Raw genomic sequence first — 14,111 nt, 5'->3', positions numbered from 1 at the left:
TATGCAATGATAAATATAATAAATATAATATAATGTAATAATATTATATAAATGCTATACCTTAAATTATGTCGAAGTAAAGCTGTTACAATTTCTTTCGTGTATCAAAATGAACATTACACTTTTAGCGTATATCACAGTAAAATAAATATCACATTAAATAATTCGATTTTGTATTGCACTACAGAAATCTTCAAAATTTATTAAGCAAAAGATTTGCACCTTAACAATAGAATTTTTCTAAATATAAGATTTAAAGCGTATAACTTTCTGGAAGTATCACAAATGACTGACTTTTCAGATTTGACACGAATATATATTACACAAACTTATGATATGGACGGATTAATCGCGTCAGTTAAAAAATAATGCGATCTAAGCATGATGTTGCTTTCAAGTAAAACGAAAGTGGCGACTCTACTCGTGAAGATTAGATACTACAAATTAGGAAGAAATTTGGCTATAGCAAAAAATTTTTAATTATTTGAACTGTCAGTGAGGTCACACTTTTCTCTCCCTGTTTCTTATATAGTTTCTAACTTTGTTTAATTTATGAGCATATTTATATACTAAATTGTTTAGACAATTTTATTTTACATCAACTTTACGAATAATGAATATAATTTTATATATAGTACGGACAGTAAATTCGTGAAATTTAAAATTTTTAATGGTAATACAAAATCCAATAACTAAAAGATTTTCATATTTTAAAGTTCATGATTACAGGTTAAAGTATTTCAACTGCATTTAGATTTAGTGTAAATATGAGAACTGAATTTTGGCGCGATTTGAAAACCGTTATTCCATTTCCACGTTTCACAGGTTTGAAATGTATGGAACACGGAACGCGCTTTCGGCGATTTACAATCATAAACTTGAGTTTGCTTTGTACTTATCACTGGAGCATGGTTTTATTATGATTTTTGAGCGCCAGGTGGCCGCGTTTTTGTTGTCCGTTTGTCGAACAGTACAGGTCTCAGCGCCATTACATCGATAAATGTCATTGTGTTCGCGTCCCGCGTAACTGGTTTTCCTAGCAACGAATAAATTCAAAATATAAGATTGGCCGACATGTCGAGTAAGCGGAAAAATCCAGCAAGCAAGAAGGGTCGCGCGAAATATAGAAAGACCGAATATGACGAAGAGGACATCTCCAGCGAACACGATTCGGATGTTGACGACGCCGAGACCGGCTCGAATGCCGACGGTGAGGACGCTCCCGAAGATGATCTTAGCGATGTCTCCAGTATTCCGGAATTGCCGCCACCTGAGGTGAAATAATTTTCATCTTTTTCATGTACTTGTTTATCCCAGGTAAATGGTATCTTGAAGTCTGAAAGGATGCGGAAACGATGTTGGTATTTACGATGCTGATGGGCCTCGGAGCCATGCATGTCCTACGCTGGTGAAAAAAAAGTCATTTCGGAACAGAGAGGAGTGTGCACCGTTGTTCACACTATTAATATTTTTATAATCGCAAAATAACATTACGAAGTTCGTGCACACATTTTTATTAAGCTTTCGTGCGTAATTTCTTAAATTAGTTAGATTTCTAATTGTTGTCATTTATATTTAAATTTACATTTACTTATATGATGAAATATTAAACAAATAGTATAAAAGAATTATATTCAGTGAATATTTTAAAATTCTGTAACTTTGTTTAAAAAAAAATTAGATTTTTGGCGAGACTTATCAAATAATTTTTATCTTGTATTCAATAATTTACTTATACATTATTATTACAGGGTGGGTGGGGAAAGTCTGGAACATTGCTCATGTGTGGCCTCACAAACTGGGATATGGCAGGTCGTAAAGCTCCACCAAAAGGAGTGAAATCAACTAATATAGGACGTAGTTTGTGGACACCTCATACTTTCAAAAACTTAAATGGTGCTAGGGTCAGATTAGTTGCTTCTGGTCCAGCTGCTTCTCATAGTATTATTGTTACAGAGGATAATAGATGCTTATCTTTTGGTAGAAATGATAAAGGTAAATGAATGAAAGGTAAACAAAACTTATCTTATGATTATGTATTTCAATGTAAGTAAATGTAATTTAAACAAGTTCAAAGTTTGCAAGGTTTGTTAAGCCGTATCATTTCTATTGGTACTGGATTAACAAATATCTAATTTAGTATCAATCTCATGAAGATACACTTTATTAGCTATATATATTTATTAAACTTAGAAATTCTTAATGTTTGTAGGTCAGCTAGGTGTTGGTGATACAAAACGTCGGGATGAACCTACAGAAATCACAGCATTGAAGGGACATACAATCATAGGAGCATTTTGTGGTCGCAATCACACTTTATTTTTAACAAGTCGCGGCATCGTTTTTGCTGCAGGAGACAATAAATTAGGTCAATGTGGCGTTGGAAAATCTGATGTCTGCATTGTCTCTGCCACTAAAGTAAAATACACTGGTCCACCTATCGTGAAAGTAGGATGTGGAGCAGAGTTTTCAATGATTCTGGACATTAAGGGTGGTTTACATTCATTTGGAAGCCCAGAATATGGAGCTTTAGGTCATAATACTGATGGAAAGTATTTCATAACAAATACTAAGATGGCGTTTCATTTTGAGAAAGTGCCTAAGAGAATTGTTTTATATGTTGAAAAAGCAAAGGATAGCCATGTTACACCATTAGATTGCGTTGAAATTACAGATTTCAGTTGTGGACATTATCATACCGTCGCAATCGATAGTAAAAATCGTGCATTTTCTTGGGGATTCGGAGGTATTGGCCGTTTAGGTCATAACGAGCAACGAGACGAATTAGTGCCTCGTTTAATTAAGTACTTGGAACCACCTAATCGTGGTGTTAGAGCTGTACATTGTGGCAGTTCTTATAGTATTGTCATCAATGTTCATGGATCAGCTTTAATGTTTGGACAAACAAAACGTACTGGAGAAGCAAATATGTATCCCAAACCAATTCAAGATTTGTCTGGCTGGGAAATTAGATGCGTTGGGTGTTCTCAAACTAGCGTAGTAGTTGCGGCTGATGAATCGGTTATTGCTTGGGGTGCTAGCCCTACTTTTGGTGAATTGGTAAATAATTGTATAATCAATAAATATATTAATGGACTTTTGTAGACTTTTCAACTAAATTCCTCTTCTTCAATTAATAATTACAGGGTTTTGGTGAAATGCGTAAATCCTCAACAACTCCAAAAGAAGTAAAAGCACTGGAAGGTTTGTACATTACTGCTGTTACCTGTGGTCTCTCACATACACTTATGATTTGTCGAGATGAATCTGAAGAAGAGAACGCTAAAATTAACAAACTTCAAGTATATTCAGTTTAAATCGTATAATTTTTAATTTGAATTACACGAAGTAAATGCTATCGAATTACCACGCCGGAGCGCTCAGAGATTTTTCGGTATTCATTGCAAATAAAAGAAGTTGAACTGTAAACGAAAATGCGTCATCGCTTTTGATTAAGAAGTTAGTTTAACGACTTGAAGAAAAGATTGAAAGATCTGTGAATGGTTATTAATAGACTGCGAAAAACGTCCATACAAAATATAGACTTAACTATTACTCTCTACTTTGTACTTCCACTTTTACTTAATGTACGAAGAAAAGTTTACCATAATAGGAAACCCCATTCTGTTAGTAGCTCAGGATATAGACCAAACGAATAGATGCAAAAATATATTTTGATACGTTGCTATTTTATTGAAGTACTCTCTGTGTCTTTAACAAGAATGAAAATAGTTGATATGTATGAAGAAGAGTGCTAGAAACTGGAAAGAACATGTTATGGAATTTAACAAGTACTGCTTTTAATTTTATTTTTCATTTTAATCTATTATATGCAAATAGTCTATATCATTGATTCATTACAGTAGTACCTGAATCATTAAATCTGCAGAAATCATTCTTATATTCTATGTACAGGGACATTTTAGAAGTGATTATACAAAGAAAAGCTGGAACATATGCTTTAAATGGTTAATGTTTTTATAACAAACACATAGAGAATATCAATGCAAGTGTTTTATGAACTCATTTATTTCTGTATTTAAAGTTGATACTCTTTTTGCTATGAAAAATAACAATGCTCTTCCAAAACCAGCATTGTTTATCATACTTTTTAAACTAGGGATTGTTTCATAGTTATACTTAACAAAGAAAGTTTCAGTAAAAAAAAAAAGAAAGAAAGGAAACACATTGTTAATTATTGTACTATATAGGATGAGTAAAAAATTCTTATAATAAATTTAAATGTTTATAGTTTGGACATCATATGCTACTAAAACTCATGTATACGCATTATAATTAAGGCTATCCACGTCTCAGTAGTGAATATAATCGAAATTTTATATGTAATTTTATTTTAGAACTACTGAAAATGTAACACGAAGATCCATGAAATTCACAATAACGTCATATGTTTTAAAAGGACTGTAATTAGAATCACTGCCACAATGTAGTCGGAGTTTTTTGCATTGCGATGAAATGAATTTAATATTTGTTCATTCCATTTTGTTCCATGTAATATTTCTGTGGAATAACCACACTGTTTTAGTAAATATGGAACAAATGTACAAGACAAATTACAGAATAAACGAACTTTTTAAATAATTTTTATTAAAGAGTGTTCTGAATATTATCTTTTAATACTCGCATTTAGTAGACTCCAAATATGGGGGCAATGAATGATCATCACTCTTATCTGATACATTGATTTTACACGAAGTACACATTTCAGAAAATTCACAACTTTCAAATTTTCTTAAGGGTCTTTTTATACATTTCCAACATCGTTTTTTAATACGATACAATTCTTGATAATCTCTGCAAAAATTGCAGGGAATATTTTCCATAGCTTTTTCATTTAGTTTTTTAATTAGTTCCTCTTCTTCTAAACGTTTTTTCACCTATTTAAAAATATTACTGCTGTTTGTAATGATTATTTTATAAAATGTATTGATTATTTTTGAAGAAATAAAATAACTATTTTTCAAGCATTAAAAATTATTGTAAATAATGCTAACAACAAATTTATGATCCATTGTTATAGTGGCTAATGCAATTAATTGTTGAAGATTGTCCTTTTTATTTTGGGGAACATTACCACGCGCCCAACGTAATAATTCATATGCCATAAAGTGTATTGGTTCTGTTGGTTTATATTTTAGAGTTCTAGCCATTACCCATGCCAATGGTAAGTATTAACAAATAGCATAATTGTGAAAAGTCAATAATTAATTTTTTTTTAATTTAATACTATCAACTTAAGTGTTTCTATACAGGGTAAGCCATTATAATCTTTTCACGAGATTATCTCCCGAACTATTCATTATTCAAAAACATGTGCCAAGTAAAACTTACTCTGTTTCGACGGAGACATTTTAACACACAATTTTATCCTAGGCGCCTCCGAGATTTCAAGGTGACCTTTGATTTTTTTAGTTGGAACAGTATATTCCTTTTACTTAGGCGTGTAGCTCATTTCGAAACGAGTTCATTGACCTGTGATATCTGGGTCTTCCAAAGTTATTCACGATCGTTGAAAGTATATCTTCGTTGAACACCTACGAAGTTTTTTTTATCTTCTATATTCGAAAGGACGACCTTAGGTATGATTCGAGCTTCGATATCATCAGAAGAGGTGGGCTTTTTTTGGTAAACTTTATATTTTAAAAAGTTTCACAAGAGGAAGTCTTGAGGCGTCAGATCTGAAGATCTTGGTGGGAAGAATATGTTACTTCTTCTTCCCATTCAACGGCCAGGAAACATGTTAAGCGTTTCTCGAACCTCGCAGTTATTATAAACAAGAGCTAGTGGTGGGTAGAACATCTTCCAGAATCTTTAGAAATTTATTTCAAAGAAAAGTGTTGATAAATCGCATCATTAGTGAGTTCACGTCACGTTTAATTTCGAGTCGACGAATTCGGTACTTCGTTAAAGGAAAGTCTTGCAATTATTCAACGAAGGTAGTCTTTGAACGATCGTAAATGACCTTTAATAATTGGAAGACCCCCATATGATAGGTCAATGAACTTTTCTCGGAATGGGCTGTAAACAAAACTAAAGAAAAAAAAAAAACCAAAGAACATTTTATAATCTTAGGAGTGCTTCCACTTACAGATGTTCCTCTCGAAATAGAGTAAGTTTTACTTTTAGTTGACACTTTTTCGAGTAACGAATAGTTCGAAAGATAATCGCGTGAAAATATTATAATAGAACACCCTGTAAATTTGACTTTAGGTTTTTATATATGAAGCATAGTAATTATTTACCGCAAATAATCATTACGTTCTGCAATCATTTCATCTATTGTTTTGTTCTTTGCTGAAAGATAACATTGACAAGTACATTGTTGGAAATCATCTGATGCATCAATAAAACTAGAGCTGCTTTTAGAACTATCCATTTTAAAAATATTTTCTGTTATTTTTAAACTGCTACTGCTTGGTTCTAATATAGTTAAACTGCATTCACATATTATTTCCTACATATGATATAGAAGTTTAAAAAATGTAATAAATATTTACAAAAATTGTTTAATTACCACTTATATTCAGACCTCCATATTTGAGATTTTTTCTTCCATTTCATTAAGTCCTAAGTCAACTAACATTTGTTCAGTTTCTTCATTGATTCCATGATATTCTACTAATTGTATAATATTTTCCTCTATCTCAATATGTCTCAAAAATTCAATTATTTTAGATGATGCAAAATTAATAGGAGATTTCCAATTTAAAATTCCAGGAACATCAATACCACTTAAAATTAAATGACGAAGAATACTTGGACTTTGAAGCATTACTCCATGTATAATGATATTCCAACATTCTATCTCACATAAACCTGTAGGTCTTAAATTTAAAATTAATTCATCACTAAGTTTACTGGACCACATTCCTTTGAATTCCAAAATATATGGTTCTACTTTGAAATCTTTAAAATAAAGAAGTTCACAATAACTAAGGCTAATAAGGCCAAGTTTCATTGCTTTTATGATGCTATGTATGGACATGCCTAAAAAGTTACATTAAATTAATTAAGCTTTCTTTGTTTTAATTTATGATGTGAGCAGAGATACCTTTCTCTTCCAATTTTTTTAAAACACAAGTACTGTATAATCCACTATAAATGGTGATCCATAATCGTTTATCACTTATAACATTATGGGAAATCTTTTCTAATGCACTTGACTGAATATGAGTACATTGTTTAAGTCTATCTGTAAGTAATTTCAATAACTTGTCTTTGCTCCAAGTTCCATATATTTTAAGTCCTTTGTTAGTAAGGACGACATTTAATTTAGTTTTATTTATTACTTCTTTTGATGATGACTTTGTTGATAATGAACATGTTGAACATGATTCAGAAGTAATTTTTCTAAAAATATGAAATTATTTTTGAATAAAAAGTGGAAAACGTAATTTAAAATTTAATAAAATTACTTCAAGTTAATCATCATATTACAACTTATTTTACTTTTTGTCATACGGACATTTGTAAGCTGTATTATTGTTTTTATCACTTGCCATAAATTGCGCCATTCTGCATTCACATATAAAAATTAAATTAAATTTCAAAATATGTATGGCATGGTTAATCAAATCAAATATGTTAACAGGCATTTGTTTGTATTAAAAAAAATGACATATTTACTATTAAAATATTTTAATTAATACATAATTTGAATGTACTAACAAGAGAAAAGTCAATTACAGAAATCTATTTTATTTACAAGTACATTAAAATAACTTTATTGAACTGCTTATTGATATATTGTTACAGTATATTACATTTATATATGTAACGATATGCATTGCATTTATTTATTGTGCATGTTAGTATTAAAATCAAATCAACACAATAATAAAAATAAACTGTAAAATTTTGCAAATTCTACAGTAGATACAAAAGTGCATAGGAGCTAAAAATACATGTTTGTTTGTGACATTATTGAAGTTCTATTGATATTTATTAATCATTATATTACGTATGCATAATATATTTACACAAATATAAATTTTGATATTACAAATACCTATAGAAAATGTAACTATTTAACAAAGAATTAGAAGTTACAAGCAAACTCATATATATCTCTGATACATGTATGTAACATTTCTTTTTATAACATACACAAAGCAATAATGTGCTGTATTATTATTCACTTTTGCTTCAAAGTTCTCACACTTTGATACTTGATAATTTAATCAAATTTAGATTATAATAAGTATGGCTTCCTTCTAACAATCACCAACAGATTGTTATATTACAATGAATTAAATCAAACTGCAATAGCAATTTGAATGTGGTTCTTGTGGTTGACCATCAGATATTAGTTGTAATCCTCTGTGGCCTCTATGTCTTGCACCCCCCATACTACCATTACCATATGATTTCAAAAGAGCATGTCGATCCCAAAGACCTGGTGTTTGTATTATCTGCAAATAACACCATTTATAGTATTTGAAAATTTTAAAGATGAAAAGTAGTTATACCTTTTGCACAAGTTCTTCAAAACAACATTTTATTCCATCTGCTGTTTTTGCACTGCTTTCAATGTATAGAGTTTGATGCCTTCTAGCAAATTGTAGGCCTTCTTCAGTACTTACTTCTCTGTTTGGTAAATCTATCTTATTACCCACTACCATTTTAACAATATCTGTCTTATTGCAGTATGTATTCAACTCGCTGAGCCATGTCTCTAATTTCATAAAAGTAACTCTATCTGTAACATCATATACTAATATAGCACCCTGCCCATCTCTGTAGTAACTAGGAGTTAGAGTACGGAAACGTTCTTGTCCTGCAGTATCCTGCAATAATTTTTCATTAATTTACATTTACTTAATTATTTCGTTTACATTTAATTTTTCACTTAACTGATGTACTGTAAAATGCATACAATTTTTATAGCAATAACAAAATGAAACTAACCCAAATTGCAAGTTTTACTGTATTACCATCAATTGTGACTTGTTTAGTTCTGTAATCCATGCCAACTGTGCTTTGCATATTCTCATGAAATTCATCCTCTGTAAATCTGAGGATTATGCTAGCAACAAAGATAATAACATAAGCATATTGATCTAAATTCTATCATGAACAAATAATATTTTTCGTACAAGTACCTTGACTTTCCAACATTTGATTCTCCTATCATTAATAACTTTAATATAGTTAATACATCTTGATCCAAATCCATTGTTAATGTTATAATATCACAGCACTCAATATAAATATTTTATATTTTCTTATGATGTTGTCACTTAATTTAATATTAATAAATTTTTATTAAAATAAAAATGTATCTAATTTCTTTACCACTATAAATTACAAAAAAAATTATGCTACTTGAAAATAAAAGTATTACACTTTAATATAACACAAAAATTGTTGATCTCGCACAACATAAAACATGTACAATACTTTATTTATGTCAAAAACCTATAATATGTACTTATACAGTTACAACGCATTTCAGATTAGTCGCAATAATAAAGATTGAATAACAGAGAAAAGATAAATTTGAGTTTGTTTACAAAATACTGAAAAATGCTTATACATAATGAGGTTATAAATTAAAATTAGTATTATTAATTTTTTTGATTCTTTCAAAAATTGTTGAAAAAGGCTTACCGTACATACGTCACTCGAGTCTAATGAATGATATCATTCTTTTTGCATCACATTAAGTAAAACTTACAAAGTACTGTTGTCGTAATACGAATTAGACAGTAGGATAGGAAACGTTAAAACAATTACAATAGTTGTTGCAAAATAGTGCAGATGTCGTTTGTATTTGTTTCTAACGAATATTGCATTACAAAATGGTCGTGGTAAAGTGCAAATCGCTTTTCTGTTGTGCGCTTAAAGAGGAAACCGGGACGGCTGACGTGAAATTTCCAGCAAAGCGTACAAAATGAATACAAGCAACTATTTGTACGTCGAAAACTGAAATAAGAAGATCCATCTAAAAATATCTGGCATTTATTGTCTTTCATATCACTTATCTACACGGAAACTTTGCATGAAATACATTATTCATACTAAAATGCTAAATTATCATAGAGATATGACATGACAAATTGTTATCGAAACAAACTGAAAGTTTAAAAAGATTGTTTAGAAGCTTTCTAAGTGTTAGAACAATTTTATGTGCCCAAATGGGAAAAGATATGGCCGTCAACATTCCTAACCTCAATAATGCGATATGTACGTTATCATATACTAAGAGATAACAGTATTATCAAAGATGTCAACTATCAAACATGGTCAATTCGTACAGACAGTGCTTAACGATACTTCTTGCACGATGTAGACTGTTTAAATAATCAATCGATATCCGTTTCAATCCTAAGTTTCGGAAGTATGGTAACAGAGAAAAAAAGAGAATTATAACACATCGAATATGTCATCAGTGAGTAAAATTCGGTCGCAAATTCACGTGGCAAGTATATACTCACCGACGTGGGAGCACTACAAAAGACGAATGTGCGAGCGCATCTTTGGATATGTCGAAATCTAATATAAAGTAAGTTTTCGTTTACTATAGTGGCAGAACGCTAAAACGAACAGAAGAAAAAAGATGGCCGCCGATAGGCTGCCATGAAGGGGCTGCGCCGCTCATGCTCGTGGAAATGGGACGTTGCGACATCAAAGTGTCACCGTTGTGCTCGTGAAGTGTCACAAAGTGTTCACGAAGTGACGTGAAGTGTTTTGTGTTGCTCGGACTGCGGATTGATTCTCCGGGATGGCATTCGATGGGTAAGAAAGACATTTTTTCGATTCTAGGGAAATGGAAATACGGCACGATATAGTGGCTGTTTCGCGGATCGATAGTGAATTTTTTTCCCAGTGATCCGTCCCAGTTTTCTTGGGAGAGAGGCTCGTCGTATTCTTCAAACACAATCGTGTTTGTCTTTCTTTTCTTAGTTTGTCGTCTGAACTGGGTAGGTCTTGCTTGCTAAATTCTTTTGCATTTACATTTCGTACGCATTATCGTAGTTATGTCTATCCTTTTCCTCTCTGTCTTTCACTACTTTCGTTTTTTGTTCTTCCCCCTTGTATACAACTATGTACGAATGGATTTCTGCTGCCTATTTCAGTCAATTAAACGGATAGCGTGACATCAGACAGTTGTTCGTATTGCAGCCAACATTCCTATCAATTTATGGTTATGGGGAGTGGGGGTGGACACCCTTTTATTATGAGGAAACTTTGCTCGATTTTAAATGTTTCTCTTCCTCGTTTACGATTTTCGAATATTTTCTCGTGACAACCATCGTTTTCTGCGAGTCTTGCCGCTTATCGGTGGATTTATTTTCTACGAAAAAAAGCTTCGATAAAGGAACTTCGTCGTGCCCCGTTTTCGCTGCAGATTTGGTAGAATGCTATTGATTAATTATTTATAACTTATAGTTTAATTCGCTTCGATTTTATCTTTCGTTTCGAAAAATCCATTAGACTAACTGTCATCTGAAATTTTCAAACGCCTTTCATTCGATACACCCGATTTAATCCGTGCATTAAACATCTCACTATATACTTTTTTTTTTTACTGTGCCGCACTATTTTTAGAATTTTTAATTATAGCAATAAAAAGAGTAACAAATTTATCATCGTGTTCACTTTATATGCTTTAATGATTTAACGCGTGTGCAAGTTATTTTAACAGGTTTAAATATCGTTATTATTCAGTAATGTTAATCATTTTGACATAAGCCAATAGTATAAATTTATGAAATAAAAAAATAAAGGTATATGTGTAATTGCAGTAGAATGGAATGGGTGGAGATTATAGAACCTCGTACCAAGGAGCATATGTATGCTAATCTTATTACTGGAGAATGTGTATGGGATCCTCCACCTGGTGTACCAGTGTAAGATATATATATATATATACATCTTTTAATTCAAAAATAAATATTTTATCATATAGTTAAAGAAGATATTACATTTTTATTATTATCAGAAAGTTTTAGAGTTTCCTTCTGAATTAATTTAGAAAGAATAATATTAACTCAACTTTCTCACTAAGAAAGATAATTGCTTGTCTAAGATTAGGTTGTCTTTCTGATCTAATTAGCTTGGTGAAAGTTATCATCATATAAGGTTTTCCTTTTATGATATAGGAAGCATTTATAATTGACAAGATTTCTATTTGACACATGCTTTGAATTTCAATGTTCCTTGTAACCTAATTTTTGCAGTAATCAAAATAATTGTTGCTAAAATCTCTGTAAATTCAATAATTACTGATGTTAGATACTTAGGTATATATGTAGTTCAGTGTAGTGTTTTCAATTATAGGAAAAAGACAGATAATAATCAGTGGTGGGAATTATTTGATCAAAATACTTCAAGATTTTACTACTATAATGCAACATCCCAGAAAACTATATGGCACCGTCCAAGCGATTGTGACATCATACCTTTGGCAAAGCTTCAGGTGAGTGATTCATCATGTTTGATAACAAATATCTAATTTGGAAGGGAGGGTGACACAGCATTCCATGTACTTGTAATAGTGCTAAAAATTAGGTGGGTCATACAAATATGTGAAATACCAGATAATGATAAAATCTGTTAACTTTATGTATGTTTACTCACTGAACGTAGTATTTGACTTATTTAAGATATAAATTCTGTTGTGTGTAGACACAACGATTTGTAAGATTTTCTATACCATCATACATCAATGTAGCCACTCTGCAGAATGTTGAAGATATAAGTGTGCAAGCTGTCTGCTCTCCTTACAGCTATAAATAGACATTTGTAGCTAGGAGAAAAAACTCTGGTTTACATTATGCCATACCACCAGCATGAAAATCTTTCAAGAACCTCTTATATTTTTATTTGCATATGTCATATTATATGAAATTTTTATTAGTTTAAATAGCACACTTCAAATTTCAAAAGTTTCAAATTGTTACTTCTGTTGTATGTTTGTTTCCTTTGATTAGTAAAGAATACTTAAAGATATTTTTTGTTTATAATATTTTTTATATTATTAGCATTGCAACTTATTGGAGAAAAAAATACAAAAATCTGTTCAACATGTATTATAGACATTAAAGCAGAATACTGAACCAGCAAGTAACAGTGGAAATGATACACAGAAATCAACCGAGCCAAGAAAGAAAGAATCTGTATCAACGCAGACACAAACTCCCTCTGTTAGTCGATTAGCAAGGTTTAATCATCAAGAAAGTTCCAATTTATCTTCTTCGTTGGTAAGTCTCTTATTCTTGAGGCTTTGTTTGTGCTAACAGATAAGCATTACAGTAACACTTTTATTATAGCAAAGTGGTAGTGTAAATAAAACAAGAACATCCAGTGTTGGTGTGGACCTTCAAACGTCTCCTCCTTCACCATCTCCATCTTCAAGACGACATCACCATCATCATCATCATCACAATAATAGACATCATAGGCATCATGAAGTGCCCACAGCACGTCGTCAACATAATCATTCTCAGGATTCTGGACGCTCTAGTGACAGTTCTGTCTCTCACAGCCGTACATCCTTGGAATCGACTGGGTATCGATTACTGGACTCTCCGCACCGACATCATCATCGTTCCGTTGTTCAGACGCCAGCAAGTCAAGCACAATCTTCGCCCAGACAACACAGCGGTACATTGGAAGCTAGGGGACATAAGAGTGGCACTCTGGAAAGCGTGAAGAATCAGAAGTCGGTACCGCTGGGCGAGCCACCACCGTTAGGTTTGTCGCTCTCAACTAGTACTCCCCTTTTTAAGAAGAAGACATTTGTTGACTCGCAACGCGAGGGTAGAGCAGGAAATTTAGAGTTGGAAAAGAATAAAAATGGTAAGAATGTGAGTTAAATTTCACAAAGAATTTAGTTCTGTGGTATTTTTGTTTAGATTAAATACAGGATGAACAAAAAATTAATATAATTTATATTTTGATGCTTTAGGTAGAGAAAGTAGTAGAGGTTCGTATGGTCCTGAACCAAGTACTTCGCCATATCGTGATTCACTAATGGAGTCTAGAATATTTAGGCAAGAGATGCCTCCGTACCGTCCGCCAGAAGTTCAATTGAGTCATAGTTATAAATCACAGGGTGAGAAGTATGGCTCCCTGGTGGAAAGTAG

The 14,111-nt window shown here is 31.8% G+C and overlaps 5 protein-coding genes across 5 annotated transcripts in view; 2 read left to right on the top strand and 3 right to left on the bottom strand.

Moving 5' to 3' along the window:
* Nucleotides 1–970: 970 nt before the first annotated feature.
* Nucleotides 971–3,368, top strand: LOC108573333 (protein RCC2 homolog). The gene is made up of 4 exons (XM_017935741.1): nt 971–1,275; nt 1,752–1,995; nt 2,213–3,060; nt 3,147–3,368. Exons 1-4 carry the CDS (start codon nt 1,075–1,077, stop codon nt 3,315–3,317), a joined length of 1,464 nt encoding a protein of 487 aa, XP_017791230.1. The 5' UTR covers nt 971–1,074; the 3' UTR covers nt 3,318–3,368.
* A 1,266-nt stretch (nt 3,369–4,634) lies between these two features.
* LOC108573197 lies at nt 4,635–5,189 on the bottom strand (the record flags this gene model as incomplete). Its single annotated transcript, XM_017935587.1, has 2 exons — nt 4,635–4,898; nt 5,016–5,189. Coding segments are annotated over 2 exons (438 nt in total), but the record flags the coding sequence as incomplete, so codon positions are not given.
* A 1,070-nt stretch (nt 5,190–6,259) lies between these two features.
* On the bottom strand, nt 6,260–7,184 carry LOC108573350. Its single transcript, XM_017935758.1, has 3 exons — nt 7,073–7,184; nt 6,551–7,008; nt 6,260–6,475 (listed from the first exon to the last, which is right to left on the bottom strand). The coding sequence occupies exons 2-3, from the start codon at nt 7,004–7,006 to the stop codon at nt 6,260–6,262; spliced, it is 672 nt and encodes a 223-aa protein (XP_017791247.1). The 5' UTR covers nt 7,007–7,008; nt 7,073–7,184.
* Nucleotides 7,185–8,146: 962 nt separating this feature from the next.
* Nucleotides 8,147–9,255, bottom strand: LOC108573310 (ras-related protein Rab-18-B-like). The gene is made up of 4 exons (XM_017935717.1): nt 9,123–9,255; nt 8,929–9,046; nt 8,490–8,807; nt 8,147–8,432 (listed from the first exon to the last, which is right to left on the bottom strand). Exons 1-4 carry the CDS (start codon nt 9,194–9,196, stop codon nt 8,271–8,273), a joined length of 672 nt encoding a protein of 223 aa, XP_017791206.1. The 5' UTR covers nt 9,197–9,255; the 3' UTR covers nt 8,147–8,270.
* A 1,208-nt stretch (nt 9,256–10,463) lies between these two features.
* LOC108573196 (rho GTPase-activating protein 39) overlaps nt 10,464–14,111 on the top strand; it is a 7,260-nt gene continuing 3,612 nt past the window's right edge. Inside the window, exons 1-6 of the mRNA XM_017935586.1 lie at nt 10,464–10,758; nt 11,769–11,873; nt 12,304–12,442; nt 13,062–13,226; nt 13,296–13,824; nt 13,934–14,107. Coding sequence (XP_017791075.1) covers nt 10,745–10,758; nt 11,769–11,873; nt 12,304–12,442; nt 13,062–13,226; nt 13,296–13,824; nt 13,934–14,107 — 1,126 coding nt within the window. The 5' untranslated portion in view covers nt 10,464–10,744. The remainder of the gene's footprint in view (nt 10,759–11,768; nt 11,874–12,303; nt 12,443–13,061; nt 13,227–13,295; nt 13,825–13,933; nt 14,108–14,111) is intronic.

The sequence above is a fragment of the Habropoda laboriosa genome, unplaced genomic scaffold, assembly GCF_001263275.1.
Source record: "Habropoda laboriosa isolate 0110345459 unplaced genomic scaffold, ASM126327v1 scaffold134, whole genome shotgun sequence".
Classification (NCBI taxonomy): domain Eukaryota; kingdom Metazoa; phylum Arthropoda; class Insecta; order Hymenoptera; family Apidae; genus Habropoda; species Habropoda laboriosa.
Note: the sequence above shows the minus strand (reverse complement) of the source record. Positions and strands in the feature narration are given on the sequence as shown.

Bases quoted from the DNA above. Each gene is read 5' to 3' on its own strand.
- LOC108573333 (XM_017935741.1), top strand. From the start codon at position 1,075: ATGTCGAGTAAGCGGAAAAATCCAGCAAGCAAGAAGGGTCGCGCGAAA. The intron at 1,276-1,751 runs GTGAAATAATTT...TTATTATTACAG, and splicing joins CGGAATTGCCGCCACCTGAG to GGTGGGTGGGGAAAGTCTGG. The intron at 1,996-2,212 runs GTAAATGAATGA...TAATGTTTGTAG, and splicing joins TTTTGGTAGAAATGATAAAG to GTCAGCTAGGTGTTGGTGAT.
- LOC108573310 (XM_017935717.1), bottom strand. From the start codon at position 9,196: ATGGATTTGGATCAAGATGTATTAACTATATTAAAGTTATTAATGATA. The intron at 9,047-9,122 runs GTACTTGTACGA...CTTTGTTGCTAG, and splicing joins TCAAATGTTGGAAAGTCAAG to CATAATCCTCAGATTTACAG. The intron at 8,808-8,928 runs GTTAGTTTCATT...AAATTATTGCAG, and splicing joins CAGTAAAACTTGCAATTTGG to GATACTGCAGGACAAGAACG.
- LOC108573350 (XM_017935758.1), bottom strand. From the start codon at position 7,006: ATGTCCATACATAGCATCATAAAAGCAATGAAACTTGGCCTTATTAGC. The intron at 6,476-6,550 runs GTCTGAATATAA...TATCATATGTAG, and splicing joins AAAAAATCTCAAATATGGAG to GAAATAATATGTGAATGCAG.